At 38.0% G+C, this 22309-nt stretch overlaps 1 protein-coding gene across 1 annotated transcript in view; it reads right to left on the bottom strand.

Annotated features, from left to right (window-relative positions):
* The window catches only part of ANKRD11 (ankyrin repeat domain 11), a 265116-nt gene that overhangs the window by 26129 nt on the left and 216678 nt on the right, over window positions 1-22309 (bottom strand). The window contains exons 4-7 of the mRNA XM_044663169.1: window positions 3313-3483; window positions 2594-2797; window positions 972-1114; window positions 481-628 (exon numbers count right to left, since the gene is read on the bottom strand). Of these exons, the coding sequence (XP_044519104.1) occupies window positions 481-628; window positions 972-1114; window positions 2594-2797; window positions 3313-3483 (666 nt within the window). The remainder of the gene's footprint in view (window positions 1-480; window positions 629-971; window positions 1115-2593; window positions 2798-3312; window positions 3484-22309) is intronic.

Here is a 22309-nt window from a genome sequence, read left to right as displayed (position 1 = left end):
AGGGTCAGAAGACAAAATTCATTCCCTTAATAAGAAGAAAGGAAACTATGTCTTTTAAAAATATATTCATAACAATAGAAAGATAATAGAAAACAAGAAGTTTCCTCCTTCCCCAACCCTTCCTCCCGCCAGGAAGCACATCTCAAGACAGGTAATGACCTTGATTTAGTAGAGCTCAGAAGAATTGTCACTAGGTTCTTAAATATACCAATGATAGCAAGAAACTAAGAAAGGGCTCTGTGGAGACAGTTTTAGAATGAAGAAACAGTGGGAATGAGTTCCCAACATTTGATAGACTAGAGGTTCATAAAATCCAGTTCTTCAATAATGGTCATCCATGTCTTGAGAGGAAAGGTCACTCTGGAAGCCCCTAATGGTTTTCTGATCATAACCACAGTAATTAGCCATCATCTCTGTTTTTATATTTTTATGATACAGTTGCACATCCACACTCATAAATGTACAAAGTCATCTTCTTACCTGTTGAGCTCTCTTCACTAGAAGTATAGGTTCCCTTCCCGAGTAGGAGATTCACCATAGTAGGAGAATTGGCTACTTTCAAAGGTGTCTCTCCCTTCCTGTTACTCTGATGAGGATTGCCTCCATATCGTAACAATAACTTCACCACCTAACAAAACAAACACAGTTTTTGAAACTGTCATTAGAGAATGTTTTCTGGGAAATGTAGCTCACTTTGTTGTACTGGTACAGAACTGTAAACAGGGGAGTGCTAGAGCTCTGAATGTAATTTTCTCCTTATGAAAGCATGCAAAGAATAGTGAGATAATGGGAACTTGGAGATGATAAGAATACAAGGAAGCCAGGCATTTCTGTTTAGAAGTCAAAAGAAACGGGCTATGGAGAATACATTCTCTGTCATTTATATATGTCTGAAGGATACTTCATAAAAAAGGCAGAACAATGGTATAGCTTTTAAGACAAGAAACAACACTCAGAAATGAGTTACTAACCTTGTAGTGACCATTATTGGCTGCATCATGCAGTGGGGTATCATCATCCAACCCCTTTGTGTTGACTTCAGCACCTGCAGCAAGCAACTGCTTTGCAACATCATAGTAACCTCGGTTACATGCCTCATGCAATGCTGTCCAGCCTGAAAATGGACACATGATATTTAATACTGCTGAATGAACAATAATCTGTAGGAAGACGCTTTTGAAAATCAGAACTCCTAGACTGTTAAAATTGCATCATATCCCTTGGTAAGCCATGAATTTATATTAGATCAGTGCAAGATTCCTCTGAATGGATTGGTGGGTGGAATGACTGCTGAAAAACTTGGGGAAAGAGTTTCTTTTAGATTTCCATGTCCCAGAGACTCCATCTTCTCAACTTTAATGAAAGAAATCTAATAATATAAGACTGTTTCTGAGGTGGGACTTATGTTAACCACTTGAATAATCCTAGGACAATCTGGGTAAACAATGTGGGTAGACATCTGAATCGAATGGACCAAATTCTCCAACAGAGTGCTCAATAATCTTTTTCAGTGGCACAGGGGGAATTTTTTTTGATTTAACAGAGATAAGTAAAATTCAAAAGCCCAGCTACAGAAACTTACCCTAATAAAGAACCATGTCTTCAAATAATATAAACAAACACTTTAAAATTCTATTCTCAGGCATATTTTGGGAACAGTAAAAATGGGGTGCATTTTTAAAAGGAATGAATCCACTGCCTTTACATTTCCCATGAAACACTGATTGTTAGGAGTCTCAGAAGAGTCAAATTACACATGCATGTTCATATATGTGAAAGGAACAACCCTATTTGTACGAGAAAAGATGCCACTCTAACTGAAACATCTTTTTCCAACTTGGAAAAGTTAGTTCCTCCAAACAAAAAACTTCCATACAGTTTCTTCAACAGTCACAAAATGTCATTGATGGAAAGAACCCTGGAAGAAAGCATCACTATCCGACCTTATTTTCAATTACTTTTCAGCTTCTTCTTCCTCTGCTTTTTTTTATTCCTCTACACAAAAATATTATGAATACAGACATAAGACAAATAAAACTCCTTTAATTTGTACATTATACTTTAAGGGAATTTTTCTTCCATTCAAATTTTTTTTGGAAAATGCACACCCTGTCAAAACCTTAAGAGTCAGGACTCAATTAAACATGTTGATATCATTTTCTTCTCTAACTGTATGTAGTTAGCCGATGTTAGATTGATTATAAGACATTCACTTTTTTGTGAGAATGGTTGAGCTGGAAGGGACCTAAGAAACCTCATCCTACCCAAAATATAAACTCTATGAAGCCACAGACTACTTGTCTAGTCTCTAAATCCACAACACCAAAGACACTGCCTAGAACATAGATATTAAAGTCTGCTGAACTGAACCAAAATGAGTAAGGGAGGAGCCAAATCCCTGAAAGGTTCAATCACTTACCTGAGATGATACTCTTGGGCTTAGTATCTTGGGATACTAAGGGTCTCAGCTCTACACCTAGGATTTGGTTCACCATACCACCAAGCTGCCTCAGGGATAAGCTGACTGCCATTCCACCTACAAATGGACAGCCTGGCAATAGGCGCAGAGAATAGACAATCACACTAAGGTTACCTGCAAAGTCTTTCACGTTGACATCAGCTCCCTCATTGATGAGCTCCTTGATGCGCCGGGCATCGCCTCTGATGGCAGCTCGATGCAGTCGAGTTTCTCCACGCTCATTTCTCTTATTTACTTTATCTTTGGTTTTGGAGGCAGAGTTAGGAGTTCCCTTCTGACAAACTGTAGACTGAGAGGGATGCTTTGGTGTTGTGTCTACTGCTCAACAAGATCATAAGGGAAACATTTTACCAGAAAGGAAACCCACAGAGGGAGCTGTTGCAGTGATTCAAATCCATTGGCTGGACACCCAAATCTTTCCTCTAAGTAGCTATGAAGCCTGGGTATGACTTTGTAGGGAATCTGTAGGAGGTTTAAGCTTTAAGGGTGAGGTAAATTACTTGGCACTTATTTTGGAAACAAGGCATGTAGAGAGCCATGGCCAAACAGGTTTTCTTTTTGTTTTTAACTATATGGGGAGAAAGAAAAATTCCATCAGGGACACCATGGGCAATATACTATCTTAAGTGCAATGGGGACGTATTTTCAGATATATTTCCTTAAGAGATTATTTTATTGAATGAAGTCCTAAATCGGAAGGGCCAAGCTTATGAGCCGAGCCACTCCACCCATGGCAGGAACTCCCAGAAGCAGAGTCCTGAGTACCATCCATCCCAACAGTGCTGACTGGAGAGTCCTAACCTCACCCACAAAACCCCGACTTCAAAGCTCACCTGGGCTATTTGCAGACTCCTCTGCTGTCATCTGCATGAGAAGGGCGACCTGCTGGCGCTCTGAGAGTGGATAACCTGCTCTAATTCCAGATAGCCCCATTCCAAACAGTAAACCAGGTTTCCTGGTGGCGGGCTCCTTTTTAATCCTCTTCCGCTCAGGACCCTGCTTTTCTGTGAGGTATGTGAAAGGAAAAAGAAAAGGGAGGGGAAGATTTCATCTGGTGGAAACTTTCACAACTGAAATACTGAGTGATTTTTAAGGGATGAACTAATAGCAGCATTTTTATTCAATTTGACAGCTTAAAGAACAAAAAGAAAGGTCATTGAGTATTTAAAAAAAAAGTCAGAAGCACTGATGCTACCCACGAATGACTCTCCTGGCATTATTTCTGAAATGTAGAGCAATTTAAATGCCTTACAAATCAGCCAACAAATTCAATGCTAAGACTTCAAGCTAGCAAACCTTCACCCCACTGTGCCTTGGTAGTAAAATACACAAGGTACAATATCATTTGCTCTTCTGAGCTTCTCAATAACATTTGGGGTCAGGGGGAAAAAAAAAGGTAGATGGGGAGCCTTGCTTAAAATCATTATCTTCTGGTCTGGGTCAGTTTGCTTGCACTTAAAGCAAGTTTTTATTAGCCATTAAAAGTAGAGGTAACTATTAACGTTTCTCTTCCCCCCTCCCCCCCAAAATAATGCAGAGGTAAAAAGGGGGAAAGTTAAAAATAAATAAGTCAAGGCCAACTGATCAGTACTGTACCTTTCTTCTTGCTTCTAGGAACCTCCATTTCATGCCATGATGCTTCGAGGAGTGTACCAGCCTTGTAGTACCACAACATGGACTGAACTGGAGGCATCTAAAAGCATCAACACAAAGCACTAACAAGATACAATGTAACAGCTCTGAAATGTTTCCATCTCATTCTCTTCATAATAAAACAAATCCTCGACTTAAGTGTCTGAACCGTTACAAAATATCCTGTCAATTGGTAGCAAAAACACATTGTGCTTTTCTTCCTTTTTTTTTTTTAAAGGGAATGGGGCAGGAATGGGCAGGGAATACCTTCCATCTCTTTACAGATGTTTTCTATGGGCTGACAACAGGCAGTCTCTAATCTCTGGCTTCCTGATCAAGGCCACACCAAAGCTCCAGCCAGTCAGCACTAGCCTGGCCTGATGGCAGGGCACCTGGAGTCTCAGGAGAAAGAGGGGTCCTCCTCTAGGTTCACTACACACATGCAAGCCCTGGCCATGACTGCTTTTCAAAAGCAATCTTGTGATGGGCCTCATAGGGAAAGTTACCCTAAATGGGGAGGTTTTTCCTGAAGTTATTTCTCTACCACAGAAATCTTTACCTTTTTGGAATATATCTTAAAGTCAACAGTCTTCATAATTCCAAGTGATAGCTGGCTCCCCCTTCAAGTACTTTTTAAGTGAAAACCAGTTCTTAGGAATCTTTTTTTTTTTTAAATGTGAGTCAAGAGAACAGCTAACTCAGCCTGTCCTGTTACTGACAGTTTAAAGAAGTATATTATTGCTTAAATATGATATCATCTAAATTCAAAAAAAGCCAAAACAATTTGTAACAGTTTCAAGGAAGGGCAGTTTGGAGTAAGAGGGAGAATACCCTAAGAAGTTCCCATTTGCAAAATGTTCCTATATGATTTACATAGTTATTCAGGTTTCATGACAATGTCTATAATACTCCATCTCTCAAAGAAGTCATTCCCTCAAAGAGGCTAATTTTTTGAAAAGCACATTAAGAGAATTTGTTTTGTTTATTAAATTGACTTTGCTGGAAATATTTCTAAACGGTGTGTTTGTGTTACTTGGGCCCCTAGACACATATTATTTAAAGCTAACTGGCTTTATAAATAATGGGTAAATCTCCCTAAATACAGAGGGCCAAGAGAACCTGGGGGGAAAAGATTCCATGAGGTCAAGAGACAAAATAAATTACAAAAAGGAGGAAACTTCTCATTCTCTAATATAATAGAGCTTAATTCTGGAGATATATACAGGTACCCCCCCAAAAAAAGCTAGTCTAGATTTTTCTACCTTTGTATTCTAAAGCATAGAAAGACTTTATTATATCTGGATACAGAACTTGTGAACTTATAAAATAGTTCTCTAAAAGGTCCAAAGACTAAAGGGGCCCCATGTTTTAAGAGTAATTTTTAGTAAATGTTCCTATCTGTTAATTCACCTGAGGATCTAGGGATCTTTAGAATATATCAAAGACTTTAAAAAGTGGTATGAAAAACTATTACCAAAGTTCAGCTAAACTAAGATTCAAACTCAAATAGAAATGGGCACCACTAAATCATACAGAAAAACCACATATTAACACTACCTATGCTCTACTGTATTTTTTATTTTGCTAAATAATTCCCAATGGCATTTTAATCTGGTTTGTCACAGCAAAGAGTCAGAATAAATGACAATGCCAGATGAATCCTTTTCTTTCTCCAAATGCAAAAACATTGCCTAGCAGCACAAATTTCAGGATAGCATAAGTCAATATTAAAGAGATCCTTTCCAAAAAACAAAACCTCAAATTTATTTCTATGTAGTTATACCAAACTTAAGACATATGGAACATCTCTGTTAATTCTGGTGCTCTAAAGAGTAAGATTACATGATGTCTTCCTCTCTTTCTGATGCCCATTCTGGAAGTTGTAAGGAAGGGTAAGACTGCTATAGAAATCAGTTACAGATGTCACACTACATGTAACTATACTCTGCCACATCTATAAACTTAGTAGCCTTTAACTGACTAAAACAGGAGCCAACAATCTTTCAGAATTACTGGGCTAGATAACATTTGTACAACCCAGTGGAATTGCTTGTTGGTTCTGGGAGGAGGGGGGGGGGAAGAAAATGAATAATGTAAACATGGGGAAATATCTTTAAGATACATAATTAATTTAAAATTACTGGGCTAAAGCTGGTAAGTACATTTCTGGTAGTATGGTTTTCATGAGAAGATCCTTATAAACAAAGGAATTAAGGCATGCTGGTAGAGAAAATCAGCCTGCATATATTTGAGATTTGAATCAAGGGCTTGGAAAATATTCAAGAACTGGTCAATGGCCATGAATACCATGAACATTTTCAAAAGCCATCCAATAAGCATTTATTAAGGAGTTGTGCATGTTAGCTGTGGAAATAAAAGAAGATAACATAAAAATAATCACAGAAAAAGAAGGATTAGGAAAAGTTTCCAGGGAAAGAAGAGCCCTGAAAAAATGCAGGGAAGCCACAGCCAGGTGGGGGACAGTGACTAAAAGTGGTCAAGTAGAAAAAGTGACTATCTTATACAGGATCACCAGATCACATACTTTATAGGCCAAAAAGATTCTAAAGTTAATAGAGAGACACTCCTGGAGGTAATGGAATAAGGCGAGGATGGAGGCAGTCAGAGCTGTGCGTTTGGAAGATCCATTGACAAACAAGAAGAAGATGAACTAGAGGAGAGAAGAAACCAACCAGGAGGCTACTGCAGTGTGTGTGTGTGTGTGTGTGTGTGTGTGTGCGCGCGCGCGCGCGTGCGTGAAAGAGAGAGAGAGAGAGAGAGAGAGAGAGAAGGGGGGGGGGCAGAGAGAGAACATATAGTAAAGAATATATTGTGGTGCTGGCTAACTTAAGAGAAAGATGGTATCCTCAAAAGTACAAGTATCCCTTACACTGTGACTTTGCCCATCACGGTTTCTATTTTTTGCAGGTTAGCATAAGAAATTAAACCAGAGTTTTGATGAAGCTGAAGACAGCATGGGGAAGGTCAGCAGACAAATATGCAAAGGCCAGTAGTCAACAAAGAAAAAGTTTAGCGACTCATAAATGCATAACATATATACAGGAATGTATAAAAGCACTTTACTTTTAATCATATACAATCTTTTTAAAGAATGTGAAAAGAACACAAAGGCCAGCAGATGACACACTAGAAATATAGAAATATCTTAAAAAGTTTAGCAACTTATAAATGCATAAGATTTTGTAAACACTTCATAAAAGAAAAAAATTAAGACTTCTCTAGCACAAAGGGAGAAAAAAAATTTTAGTCAGATATTCCAGATGACTGCAAAAGGAGCAGCCCCATCCCAACTCCCACAATGTAAAAGGGATAGTGAAATAAGAGAGAACTGTCACCACAGTAGACTAGCTCCCATGTTCCTTGAAATAATAAGTCCATGGAGTTTTAAAGTATGCAAAGCTTCATAAACAAGCCACCTCCTACCTTTTCCTCTTATACTTTATTTATTTTTTTTTTTAAACCCTTAACTTCTGTGTATTGACTCCAAGGCAGAAGAATGGTAAGGGTGGGCAATGGGGGTCAAGTGACTTGCCCAGGGTCACACAGCTGGGAAGTGTCTGAGGCCAGCTTTGAACCTAGGACCTCCGGTCTCTAGGCCTGACTCTCAATCCACTGAGCTACCCAGCTGCCCCTTCCTCTTACACTTTACACTCCTCAGCCCCCCTCCTCTTCATTCCAGTGACACTGGCTCTAGGCCCACTGAGACAGTCAAGTGATTGGGGGACTGTGGGGTGCTGGGATGTAATCAAGATTAAGTAGTCCATGGGGGCAGCTGGGTAGCTCAGTGGATTGAGAGCCAGGCCTAGAGACCTAGAGGTCATAGGTTCAAATATGGCCTTAGATACTTCCCAGCTGTGTGACCCTGGGCAAGTCACTTGACCCCCATTGCCCATCCTTACCACTCTTCCGCCTTGGAACCAATACACAGTATTGACTCCAAGATGGAAGGGAAGGGTTTAAAAAAAAAAAAAAAGAATAAGTAGTCCGGAATTCTCCATAGAGAAGTTTTTTCTTGATAAGCAAATGCCCAGGGGCTTTCAGATAAGTGTCAAAGGGTTTCCATGGCTATGGGCACTAGTATATGCAAGGAAAGCTTTGAAATTGGGCTACCCTTTAAGGTTCCAAAATTAGTAGGGAGGTTTCATTTCCAGAATGTTTCTATACATTATGAACCTTTGTAGCAACTATAACTTTTGTGTGGAAAGGTGATCTTGAGCCATTATAACTATCATGATTCTGATTCCAAGTTAAAATCACTAAAAAGTTGGTTCTACCTAAAAATAACGAAAGAATGACATCAAGAAAGGCACAAATTAAAATATCCTCAGCTTCTCCCTAGAATCGGCCCAAACTAACAATGTTTCACTACTCTCCAGAGTTATCTTCACAACATTTATCAAATAAATATTTGTGAAGGGCCAAACAAATAGCAGTTACTTTAATAAATGACAATTTCCTCCCTATCCTCCAGGCTAAACTCATTAGGTCCTCTAGTTAGGAACTCTTTCCTAAAGTGAGCTTCCTTTTTACATAATGCCTTCCCCCACTATAATGTAAATTCCTTAAAGAGAGGTACTGTCCTTCTATTGGCTCATAATAGCCCTTAAAAATACTAGTTGATTAAGTGACTATCTCATTTGATCCTCACAGCATTATGAGGTAGGTCCCCATTTTAAAGAAGAGGAAACAAGAAGACAGAAGTTAAATGACCTGCTTACCTAGGACAAGTCACTTACACAATTAGGTATATGAGGATAGATTTGAACTCGGGTCTCTCTGACCAAGTCCAACATTCCTGCTAGCTAATATATTATACAAATGTGTCACTCCCCAATTACTGAACAAGTGATGAACTCCACTGGTATGATTTTTCCCCAAAGGATCAATGGAATCCCAGAGATCATTTCTTTTTAAAATCTCTAGTGCTTATTACATGGCAAATACTTAATGCTTACTGCATGATTGACCACATGATACAGTGAAACAAAGTGACAAAATTAGGAATCAAATTCCAAGCTCTTCTTCTAATCTACTCTGTGGCCTGAAAGTACTCACCTTCTTATATTTCACTGTCTGTTTTCTTATATTTTAAATGTGTCACTACCAAAAGGAATCAGATGTGATGAGTTTTAAAAAATATAAAACATTCTAAATGTGCAATGAATTATTAGTGTTTTAAGACAGATTTAGTGAGCACAAGAACAATTTCCTTAATTTCTGCCTTATGGTTCATTATGTAAAGATCCTGTCTAACCTAGTGGGGAAGTTGCCTTAAGATCTAAATAACAGTGTGGTTCAATTAGGGCTACAGTTTGTGAAGTCTTCTGTGGCCTGTCCATGAAGGGTTCTGGTCTTCGATGAATTAAATCCTCCATTAGAAAATACAGACCTGCTCAGGTCAGAGAACAATATACCACTGGTACTATATATATATAGGGAAAAAAAACTGAATCAGTCATTTCTCTGACACAAATCTAAGGGGAAACAGACCTCAGCTTTTTGGAATAGCTGTGACTATTCTCTCCAAGGTGAGGTGCTCAAAACCACCCCATAGATAGTAACTAGCTCAGACTGATTTGGGGGGCACTAAAAATTCCTAAAATAAATCCCTTCTTCTCAACCAACAACCCTCAAATCTTCATTCACTCATTTATGCCATATTTGCAATAGACAACAGGCAATATAATCTGACTTCAACCTTAAGTTATTTGGAATTGGTACCTACAAGAATTATAGGGGGCAGCTGGGTAGCTCAGTGGATTGAGAGCCAGGTCCAGAGACGGGAGGTCCTAGGTTCAAATCTGGCCTCAGACACTTCCCAGCTGTGTGACCCTGGGCAAGTCACTTGACCCCCATTGCCACTCTTCTGCTTTGGAGCCAATACACAGCATTGAGTCCAAGACGAAAGATAAGGGGGAGGGGTGAGAGAAGAATTCTAAGAATTCTAAGGAGCAGATTGATCCTGTGCTGGGAGGTTCTATTGGAAGCAATATGCCTTGACTTCCAATTTGTGTGGAGATAAATTACTAATCTTCATCTTCCTCTCAACCCACACAATGAAGTGATGATGAAAAAGGTTCTAAAAGGACATCAAAAACTAATCTGAGAAAACTCTTGTCATTAAATCTATTCCAGATCCATAGGAAAGTGTCCACTGCAACCATGTTGCAATCTGTAGCCCATTAACCTCCTCTTCTTTTATCCTTCTTTCTGCCTATACCTAAAGACATCCTCCTTTCAAAAGTGCTTTGGACAGTATTTTGACTCAAGTTCTTATTGAATTTTGTGGTTGAGGTACTATTTTCTTAACTATTCTGTCTAACAAAGTCTTGATTTTCATTCAGCACTATATTCACAGAAGTTTCCATAGCAGTCCCATAAGCCAACAAAACACTACCATTTATGCACTGTTTCTTTCAGGTTAGGCCTTTGAGGTGCTTACTAAACCCTCTTCTTCTAGTCCAAACCCCTTTAGATTTGTTTGAAGGTTACCATCTCTGAAAAATGTGTCTCTCTCTCCGAGTTCAAGGTAAGACTGGCTGCCATATTTTTACCCAGTGATCCCTTATTCCTGGCTCTCCGGGAATAAGATGATGAAAATGTAAGTTCTTCCTCTCCCTCTCACATTCAGTGACTGAATGCTTCAAATGCTCAGTTACCCACAAAATGATTTTCTCCCTACAGTTAGATTTTAAATATATTAAGTGTATCAATATGTTAAAAACTAACCTATTTTACAAAATTGCAATTAAGTCCCAGTATAACAAATGAAAATTCAGGATTAAAAAAAAAAAAAAGTCAAATGACCAAAAGACTTTTCAAAAAATGAAGAGAATTCAGAACTTTCCCTCAAAACTCTTTCATCTGCAACCAGAGACAAGTGTTCATTTATTTCTGAGACCTCAATTCTGTGCTATATAGGGCTTTCTATAATACCAACATTACACTTATCTATAATTCTCATTTACCATATAGAATGTTCCTTCCTCCCACAAGGTCAAATTTAATAATTTTACACACACACACACGTCATTTCTTGAACTGCATTACTAGAAAGAATGTTATGTTTCACTATGGCATGGCAGTGTTATCCTGGGCTACATTGGTGAAATATTGGCTCTGGCAGGTCAAGAAGCATTTATGAAGTTCCTACTAAGTGCTAAGCACTGGGGATACAAAGGAAAGGGGAAAATAGCCTTTGACCTTGAGAGTTCAATATCTTTAATTCAACATCCATTTACCAGGATAGAAAAAATTCCAGAATGAATGTGGTAGAAGACTATATGTCTATTGTTCAAGTTTTCATCTAACTAGTTTTGACTGTGTTCATCTCCAAGTTAGCTACAAGGTGATACATTTTTTGACCACTGAAGCTCTCAAAGACCATTTTTCAAGTTGTGGAGAGGTTGAAATCAGTATAAAGTAAGGAAAGCAACCACACCCAAAATGGGGGGGGGGGGGGAGAGAAACTTGAGATTCTTGAGGTGTTAGAACTGGCTTTAAAAAAAAAGTCATGGATGTTAAAGTTAATCTGGTCTTTCACTATAGTTGAAGAAAATGAGCTCCAGGAGTTTTAAATGATTTGTCCAAGTCAACCAAAGCTGTTATCAATAGAATCCGTCCTAGAACCTGGTTTTCTGACTCTGAGGTCTGTGCTCTATCCACTCAATGAATAGGACTATCATTCTTTGAGGGCTCAAGCATCCTAAAGCTCAGAGTAAGAGTGAACTGATTATCTGAAGCACAGAATAATGTATTTATAGCAAGGACCATGTATACCAAAGGTAACAATGATTCAAGAAAGCAAAATGGGAAGAATGTCTGTTTCTTTCTCTTGAAATCTCCTAGTTCTTCTCTGGACTCATTTTCATTGTTTTTTTTCCCCCCTCTAAGCCTAAAAGGCTTCTCCTTTCCTAGTCTTAACAGTCTCTGCTTCTTTTTGTTTGAGCTCAGCTTTTCCCAAAGGTTCACAAACTAAGTGCTACCCTCCAGTCCTCACTCACTTTCCCACTTTCTCTTCTGTTCAATTAGGTACAGAGATCTATCATCCATACCTTCACAACCTCTCTCATACACACTCCATTCTCTCCTTGTTCTGGCCACCACCACCCCAGTCTGTGCCCTCATCATCTTATGTTTATTTGCAGCTGGTGGGTCTGGCTGAGTTTAAGTCTCTTCCTACTGCAATTCATCCTGCGTTCAACTATCAAAGCAATCTTCCTAAAATGTAGTTCTGATCATGTCACTCTTCCTCTCTTCAATTATCTCTAGTAGCCTCCTATCATATGTAAATCGATGTTTACTCTATAAAGCTCTTTAAAACCTGGCCCCCTGGCCTTTCCAGACTTCAAAAACAAACTAACAACCTTCTTCTTTCTCCCCCTCCCTCCCACCTTCCATTTTAGAATCAATACTGTATACTGGTTCTAAGGCAGAAGAGTATTAAGGGATGGGCAATGGCTGTTCAGTGACTTGCCAAGGGTCACATAGCTAGGAAATGTTTGGAGGCCACACATTCCAGGCCTGGCTCTCAATCCACTGAGCCACCTAGCTGCTTTTCCTTTTCAGACTTCTTATACTTTACTCTCTTCTATGTACTCAGTGATCCAGTGACACCTCTCCCTCACCTCCATCACCTGGCTCCCAGAATTTTTAATAGACGATCCTGGAGTGTAGGATTCTCTCCCTCTCATTATCGGTCTCCTGGCTTCCTTAAGGTCCCAGATAAAATCCCAACCGTTACAAGAAAGCTTTCCCTGATTCCTCTTGTTAGTGCCTTCTGGCATCGCCTGCTTGTATCTCCTCTGTCCATAGCTGTTTGCATGTTGTCTCCCCATTATCGCCTGGAAAGCTAGAGCTGTTTCTTGCTTTTCTTTGTTTCCCTAAGAACTTATCATACAATGCCTGGCACTCAGCAGACACTTAAAAATGCCTGTTGGCATATATGGAGTTTAATCATTCCAAACTTACATGGAATTAGTTTTTGCATATTCAAATAAATAATAGTAAAATATTTTCTCAAAGTTGTAACAGGAAATTTTGCTCATCAATCTCATTATCCCATCACTGTTACCTCCTGTTCCAATTGTTGTTGGTATGATTGTTATTTCAAATTTATCCATATCCTTTTCTCCAGGTTAGCAAAATTAATAAATGAATAGAATTGTTCTGCATAGATACACAACATAATAAAGCCTCTCCCAAGACAACCTATTCTTACTACAACTGGATTATTCTGGCTCCATCTTTTCTCTCCAGTGTAGTTCTCTCACATAGCCACTCTCTGGTTACTCCAGATTCCTAGAACAAGAATTTAGAGTATGAACCCCTATTTAGACTATTATGTCTCACTGCTCCAGAGGGCAAAGAGCATGTTATCGAATATTTTGTATCTCCCTTAACAAATAGTAAGTACAAAAGTTATCTGTTGATTAACATATAATCATCTGCCCACAGAACTACTAAAAAACAATTTTCCTTGATATGCTGTTTTTTTTATCACCTTCATTTCTAAATATAAACTCTCCTAATCCTCAACCTAGAAACATCTCTTAAATCAAGGGAAAAGAGGGGAAGGAGAGAAGAGAAACACTTTAGGAAAACTATCAGTTGATGTATGGTTTCACACTCAAAGTTACCCACATCTGCAAAGAAGGGGAGAAAGCTGAATTTTCTCATCTCTTCTTTGAGACTAATGTTGGTTATGATAAAATATATAACATTCAATTTTGTGTATGGCTGTTGTTTACATTATACATGCTTGTGGTCATTTCTACCTTACTCAATTGATACAGCATTTTTTCCTGGTAGACAATGAGTTCAGGACCAACTAATATCCAAAGAGATAAATTTAATCAAGGGCTGAGAAGTCAGAAAAATCTGTACTATACTCCTGACTCCCAAAGTCTACACATGTACCTGTAGGGAAGGCAATTACCTCTCTATGCATCAATTTCCTGAGGAAGGGTCAATGAATGGGATTTTTTTTTTTTTTAATTTTTACCTTCTGCCTTAGAATAAATATTGTGTATTGGTTCCAAGACTGAAGAGCAGTAAGGGCTAGGCAATGAGAGTTAAGTGAGTTAACTAAGGTCACACAGCTAGGAAGTGTCTGAGGCCAAATTTGAACCCAGACCCTCACATCTCTAGAACTGGTTCTAACCACTGAAACACCTAGCTACCCCCCAATAAACTTGCTTTTAAAATAGTTTGGTAAAATGACTGGCTTTTACTTTTTTTCACTGAAATTTTTATTTAATTAATTAGGGGTATTTCCCCATGGTTACAAGATTCATGTTCTTTCCCTCCCCTCCTCCCAACCCCCTCCTGTAGCTGACACAATTCTACTGGTTTCTTTGGCAAGTCTTTGAATTTTATTTTATATATTTAAAAAGCATTAAATAAACCGAAACAAAAAAATTGGGTGGGGGGTGTTCCCCAGACTGCTAGGAGTCCCTGGCACAAAAATGGTTAAAAACAGGAAGCTTCTTCCTCGATTTTAAATTTTGAGGCCAGCATTAAATATGCCTTATGCTTTGGTACATTTCTTTCAGCATCCTTGCCTTGGGATTTCTATCTTTTTCCATGACTTGCTTAGGCTTCTGCCTCAGATTCCTGTAGGCATTTTTCAGTCTTAGACATTTCTTTAGTCTTGCCTATCTCTACATTTCCAACCCCATGTTATATCCTAGAGACTCAACCTTCTTCCTGTCTATGTTTTGTAAATTGTTAATAGCTCAAAGAATAAACGTATTTGTTGGTAAAAAACATTGAATTTGAAGACAGAGTACTTAGATTTAAATCCCAATTCTGGCACCTGAGAAATTTTGGCTGTTATCTCTCCATTATGGGTCTTATAAAAAAAATTGCTAGAAGATCCTAGACTCACCCAACAGGGGAAGTAAATAATCATTTCCCAAGTCACAGAAACCGATCACCTTTTCAGAAAAGCCTCTTATTGAATAAGGTAGAAAAATGAGAAACAAATAAAACTGTCTTGTTCATAAATAGTGGGAATTCAGAGGCCATGGATATAAACTATTCATTTGCTTATAATGAGTAGTGGAATATTAGCCTCGTGTGTATGAGCAAAAATTGATGCTACCATGTAGAAAGGGTGTCTCCCAACTGTGCTATCTGGTACACTCTCAGTCATAGTTGTCATCAAAAGTTTCTCTAATGTAAAGCTACACCATAGGCCCTTTCCCCATTTTTCCCATCTCTTATGCCTGCAGGTAGAGGAGGAATTACAGAAACACTGAAAGAAGCATCAGGAAGCCTAAGAACTGCTCTTGGCTCTGCCACTGACCCTCTATTTGACCAAGTTAACCTCATATATGAAAGGAAGGAGTTGGAATTGATAGTCTAAAATTTTAGACTTCATGTTTTGAGGTTTTTTTTAGTTAATATGTGGCCTAGAGTTGGGAAGTCCTAGGTTCAAATTTGACCTCAGACACTTCCCAGCTGTGACTCTGGGCGAGCCACTGAACCCCCATTGCCTAGCCTCTTACTATTTTTCTACCTCGGAACCAATACACAATATTAATAATTAAGACAGTAGATAAACTTTTTAAAAAGTTAATATTAACATATTTGAAGTTGAAATATATTATCCTATAGCATGGTCTATAATGGGTACAATTCTGTACCTAGATTAATAAAGATAATAGGTTCAAAACTGATCCTTTTTACTGACATTTACTATTTTATGTGACCCAAGCAGAAATCACTTAAAAGCTTCCCACCTTAATTTTCTAATCTGTAAAATGGGGATAATACCTATTGAAGTACCTACACTTCACAGAACTGCTTTAGTTTAGTATAATTTATTGATATAAAGATGGCTTTCCAGCTAGCCCAGAAAAAAAAGCCTACTTAGCATTTAATGCAGGTGATACCAACTTTACTTTCCCTTTGATTCATTTACTATTACTTCCCTGTAGGACATGTTCAAATCTGCACATTATTGAAAAAGTTTTTCCCTGACTTGGTTATTTCCTTAAGCTGTTCTCTTTTTCCCCTTTGCTGCCAAATTTGTCAAAACACTCACAAAATACTCACAGTCTCACATCCACTCCCTCCTCAACTCCTTATGATCAGGCTTATTTAAACCCCCTACAATTTCTTAGAAATCTTTCCAGTTCTTATCGGTTTCTGACCTAGCATGGCCATGCTGAAAATCAAAGCCGTTCTTGCCAGCCAGCCTAGGATTTGTACTATAGGACCTAGTGGAGAAGAGAGAAGATGGCTGACATGTTAAACAGAGCAATAGTTACCTTGGAGTGCTCTGCTGTTTTAATTTATGGGATTTGGCAAACCTGTGCTACATTTTGGTTTGTCACTGTTCCCCAATTTTTTAGATCAATAATAGAATTTTATGACACTTATCTATGGCTAACAATTACAGTTGGAGAAGCATTGGCTTATGTACCAACATACTGCCACTGGATGTGGAGCCCTAATGATTTTAAGAAAGATACTGGCTTTTACTTTTGGAAACACTAAGGTTACTGACCCGGCTATTTAACTCTTTTCTCAACTTGCCTCCTTGAGGAACTCATTCATTCTCACCATGAAGAAAATTCCCAAATCTACATTTTTTACAGTTGTGACAACCAACTGCCTAAAGTGAAAAGAAGTCAGTGATTCAAATATTTTTTCTCTTTGAACCTCTAAAGCTAATCTCCTTATCCACTGTATGGCATGGGCAAATTGTTCAAACATATGACTATTATTCTTAAAGCAGGTGGAAGAATACAAAATTGAACAGTATAGTTTTAATGTAGTTTTAAGTTCTGTATTAGGACATTTTGAGAGATAAGACTTCTTGAGGTTTAGGAAGAAACATAGAATAAGCTCCTATTCCTTCACTCTGAATTTGTGCCTCTGTGGAATAAGGGTGACATTGGATTCTTAGAGGCAATGCCAAAACACAAGTCCTGGCAGTTCCTATTAACACTGGAAAAAATTTGAGTCTGGGCTTAGTGGCTGACTCTTGCCCAAGGTTCAGCCTACAGAAGAGACTCACTGCCAAAAGGTCCACCAGGAGGAGAAAGAATTTAATAGCCCGAGCAACTTATGAAACCCTCCACTAAATACATGAAGGGTTGATATTTAACACTGGTGGAAGAACCCACAAAACTGAAATCACAGATCTAAAGCATTTATACCAAAAAAAAAAAAAAAAAAAAATCCCAACTTTCAACTTTTCATTTTAATTGAGAATAAAGGCAGTATGCTAAATTATTGCTGTCTTTTGGTTTCTGGAAGGAAAAAGAAAAGACGGAGAAGCCCACTGAAAAATTTACTAAATATTTTGAAAATCCATCTAAGCTGCAAGGCTCCTTCATTAATGTCATACCTCCCTTCCTCCCTTCTTTCTCATGTTCTGCCTAGAGAAATTCTTATAGGGGACTAAAGCAAATGTTTTATTCCTGCCTCTAGTATTGTTCTGGGAACCTTAAATGAATGTTTCTTTCTGTTGCCCTTCAATATCTTCATATAACCTCAGCCACCTTCTCTAGCGAAAAGGCACTGATTTCCGGATGCTCATTCACTCACTGCCTCAAATCCTGACCCTAACTTTATATTTTAAATTAATCAATACAAAAACCTAAACTGTAAGTCACAAATGAAAGAAAGAAATGTTGAAATTATCAGTTTCCATGCAAATACATACATAGTAATAACTGTATGAATTCTATTGTTTTAGATTTTTCTTTCAGGTTATAATTTTTAAGAAGCTTTATCTAGTAACTAACACAGTAACACATGCACCAACAATTATTGCTAATTGCTCTTTAACGATGTAGATATTTGTTGCTACCATAATCAGTACAGCTACTTTAACTTTTAAATTCTCACTACTTAATAGAAAAATAAAATATAATAAAATATTCTCAAGGGGCACATCAATGGGAAAAAACATCATACAATGTTTATAAATGAATTCTACTTTAATCTTAATAGACATGGCTAGACCTAATATATAAGCTCAGCAATTCGAAGACTGATTCTCTCATAGAGGTCAGGGAAATTCTGGTCATCTTTCAGAACTTCAATAGAGCAAGGGAAAAGTACAAAAAGTTGGCTTTTCAAATTAGATGTGCTGTTAGATACCTCAAATAAAACGGTTTCCCCTGACACTCTATTCATTTAAAGCTTGAAAAAGATTTCCAGGGGGATTTTATGCCCACAAAAAAATATCTTGAGGCAAATATCTAAGCCCCTAAAATTCTAGAGTCACTAATATTTCTGCTTTATTAAAGAACTATCTAATTTCTCTAAGAAGGCTAACATCTTATTTTTTTTAATCACACCCTGTTTTCTCAACTCTTATCTCTCAGTGCCCTTCCAAAATCTCCACCTGATCCCAGCTGCAGCTGGCTGCTGAGGCAGCAGATAAACCATTGCCCATCCCAAGGAGCCCAGAGAGGGCATCCTTACTATTCAGACCCCACATGAATGCCTTAACATTGGCCCTAGATTCATTTCCAAGCTGTCACGGGACTCAAATAGACCAAATAATGATAGTTGTAAGGCAGGCCTTTGTGTTAAGAGTCTCATCTTTGACTCGGGCACAAGTTGAATGAAGACAAAGTACAAAAGAGCAGAAAGCCATTAGAGAGCAGTGTTGAGCTGCTGGATTCTCGATGCTCAAAGAAAACTTTTTGGCTTTGCCACAGTTTTAGGCTTAAGCATTCCAATATAGATTCATTCAAGCTGGCAAAAAAAGCACAGCCTATGTCTTATATAACCTTAAGTGGAAAAAAGCTTTTCTGTGTTTTTCAGTGGCAAGAAAATCATTCCCTCCTCCCCAAGTGATTTTTGGGCATCACTACCATACCTGAGTATGCAGTCCAACTTTACTTTCCATACCAAAAAGCATGGAAAATCAGTGAAAAGATATTTTTTCCAAGAAATTTTTGTGGAGCAAAAACTGTTCATTCAAAATAGCTTTTAACTTTTAACCATGAAAGAACCATTAAGAGTACAGACATTATAATCAAAAGATTATTTACTCTGCCCAAATGAAATGCTTAAACTTGACAGGGCATTAGAATGAGGACTTCTGAGAGGTGGGGGGATTTTATTTTTACATGTCTCCCTCCCCTGCCTCCACCACTTGAACAAAGAAAAATGGGAGGTGGGGGGAGGAAGAAGATTCAAACTAATCTATATAATGGTGTTCCTCCTCCAAAGTTCCCCGCTTTCTACATTTTTCTGTATTAAAACAATGGAATTACTTTCATTTGTTTGATGTACTGCCTTCCAATAGCAAAACCAGCATCCTGAACGAAACTTCTCATTCTGTGTGATTCTTTTCCATGTCCTCCAATAAAACCTCCAGTGAGAGTCTATGCAACCCACTTTGAGAGAGGTTTCCTTCCAGTCTTTAAATATTTCATGAGTGGCCATGTGGCAATCAGGCGATTCATATTTCATCTCCCACTCTTGCCACCTGGCTTTTCTGATTGTACACTTCTTCAAAGATATATTCTACATCGCTTTCCATGAATACTCATTATCACCAATTTATCCTGTCATTAGCTCACATAGGTATTTGCATGTTGTCTCCTTCATTAGACTGTGAGGTCCTTGAGAGCAGGCATTGTCTTTTATTCTTCTTTATATCCCCATTCCTTAGTACTGTACCTACTATGGAGCAGAACCTTTAAAAATGTTTATTGACTAAGTTACAGAGGCATATCATTAAACATTTAAAATGTTAACCTTCTGATGAACTCACTCAAGAAAGCATAAGATGAACAATTAATGTCTACTTGAGATTGAGGCTTTTTGGTACATCTAATGCAGAATCCAGAAGGTCATTACTTTTCAGCCTCAAAATAGCTCCTTCCAAGTGCTTCATGTGTTGTGTATCTTTTTCAGTTGATGTGATTCTCTCATAGCAATTTCCTGAGTATATTTTTTCAAATCGTTTGGGTTCTATGAAGAGACTTATAACATTCTTTGGGCTTCTAATAAGAGTGAAATGGAAAATGGACTTCTGAAAGAAGCCTCTCTGCTATACCCTTGGTGTGATGAAATATTTCCTTCATTCTTTATGCCTATTTTTAGGGAAGGCTGTGGGCATCCTTGTGCTTTTTGTTAGTCTGACATTTCCTGCTGCATAATGGATAAACAACTTTTTCCTTTTCCTGGTCCCGTTAATCATATTATAGACAAATTGGACCTGATTGTCACATTTTAAGATTTTTATAAAACTCCCTGGGGCTTCTTCCCAAATAAGCACTACGATCAAATAATAGTCCACTAAAGCAGAAGCAAATAAAAGTCTACCTTTGATTTTCTTGGTCTCCCTCCTTCCTCTACTTTATTTATTTATTTATTTATTTGTTTGTTTGTTTTTAGGGCCCTTAACTTCTGTGTATTGGTTCATAGGTGGAAGAGTGGTAAAGGTTGGCAATTGGGGTCAAGTGACTTGCCCAGGGTCACACAGCTGGGAAGTGTCTGAGGCCGGATTTGAACCTAGGACCTCCCCATCTCTAGGACTGACTCTCAATCCACTGAGCTACCCAGCTGTTCCCACTTCCTCTACTTTATTAATAGCATTTGACTCATTCCTTGAATTCTAGTGTTTATTAGTTTTTGCTTCCTATGCTGGCTCCAATTCTCGTGCCATGAATAAAGCTTGCAAAAGGTATAAAATTCATCAAAAACTATGACAAACCTTTTCTCTCTCAAGAAGCTAAACAAATAAAAATCAGGACTATATTATTTGATAGAGACTAGAGCTGATCTATCATCATGTGACCTCCTGCAAAAAGTAAAGTACAGGGTACAGATAGATATCTGAATGACCTCTTTGATTTTATAGACCAAATTTCAAATATAGCCTGCAACATACACATCTATTATCTTCCATATGAGGTTTAATGGAAACTAAACAAGGATAGTGTCAGAAAGACTGTACAGAAACTTCAGAATCTGAAAAGAACTGAAAAGTCATCATCATACTTGAACAATAACAAATCGCGAACAATTAAAAAAGGCAATGAACTCAACGTGAACTGAGTCAACATGAGATTAACAAAGAAATGTTGGACAAGTGGCTAAATCATGTGGTTTTATTTACAGAAGCAAGGAGTTTAGGATAATGATTCCAAAATAGGTCATTGCCCCACATTAATTATAGAAAGGTTATTCTTAAATAGCCTGGACTTATTGATCAATGCAGATCATGTAAGAAAAAAGTACAAACTGTACTGGTTGAAAATCTAAAACTTGCGCTCTCTCTTTAAAAGACTCACTTGATAAATTTCCATACTATAAACAGTCTTTAAAATCTTTTTGAGACTACAACAAATTGTAACTGGAACCAAAGCATCATCACTCCACTCTGCATCTGCTGTCCTGCTTGGTTTCAATTCAATGCAACAAAATGCCACAGCCCCACAGCTCACTCTCCTCGTCTTCCAAGTTAAGTTCACCACTTCTAAACTTACCACCCATGATGCTAACTCAAGCCTTGATTGATATCACCATCTTCAATATCCTCTCCCCTCTAAATGAAGGGCTTGAAGATGGAGCACCAAACTCCTCCAAATGCCTTATAGATAGATTGGACTCTCAGATCACTTATCTTTGCATGTGCCGCTCTGCTGGTTTCAACTCCAGGAAACAAGCTGGTGATTTTCCCATTGCCCATAAGCCAGGCATATCCCCCCACCCCCTTCAGTGTGTTGTCTTCCTGCCCTTCTCCATTAGACTGTAAGCTCCTTCTGGGCAAGAATTCTTTCTTTTTTATCAGATGTATCCAGAGCTTAGCATAGTGCCTAGTAGGTACTTAATTAATGTTTATTGAATTGGATTATCAAAGACAAAACTGATGACCACAATCACCCAGACATAATGTTGATGTATAAATATTTCTGGATATTTAAAATAGATGTTGTCTTACAAAACTCAGAATCTCAGAGCTGCAAGAGATGAAAGGCTTTCAAAATAGAGATCTAGCAGGGGGGAAAAAAACCAATATGGAACAGAATGAAGTGCATATCTTTTTTGTTCTGCTACTGTAATTGCCCCCAAAGATGCATTCAATGAACCTATAGAAGATGAGCTTTATCCAGATACAAAAAGCAATTATTTTAATCTCCTGTACAACAGTCTCCAGAATGTGTATGTGTGTGTGTGTGTGTGTGTGTGTTTATT

Source organism: Gracilinanus agilis, chromosome 2, assembly GCF_016433145.1.
Source record: "Gracilinanus agilis isolate LMUSP501 chromosome 2, AgileGrace, whole genome shotgun sequence".
NCBI lineage: Eukaryota > Metazoa > Chordata > Mammalia > Didelphimorphia > Didelphidae > Gracilinanus > Gracilinanus agilis.
Note: the sequence above shows the minus strand (reverse complement) of the source record. Positions and strands in the feature narration are given on the sequence as shown.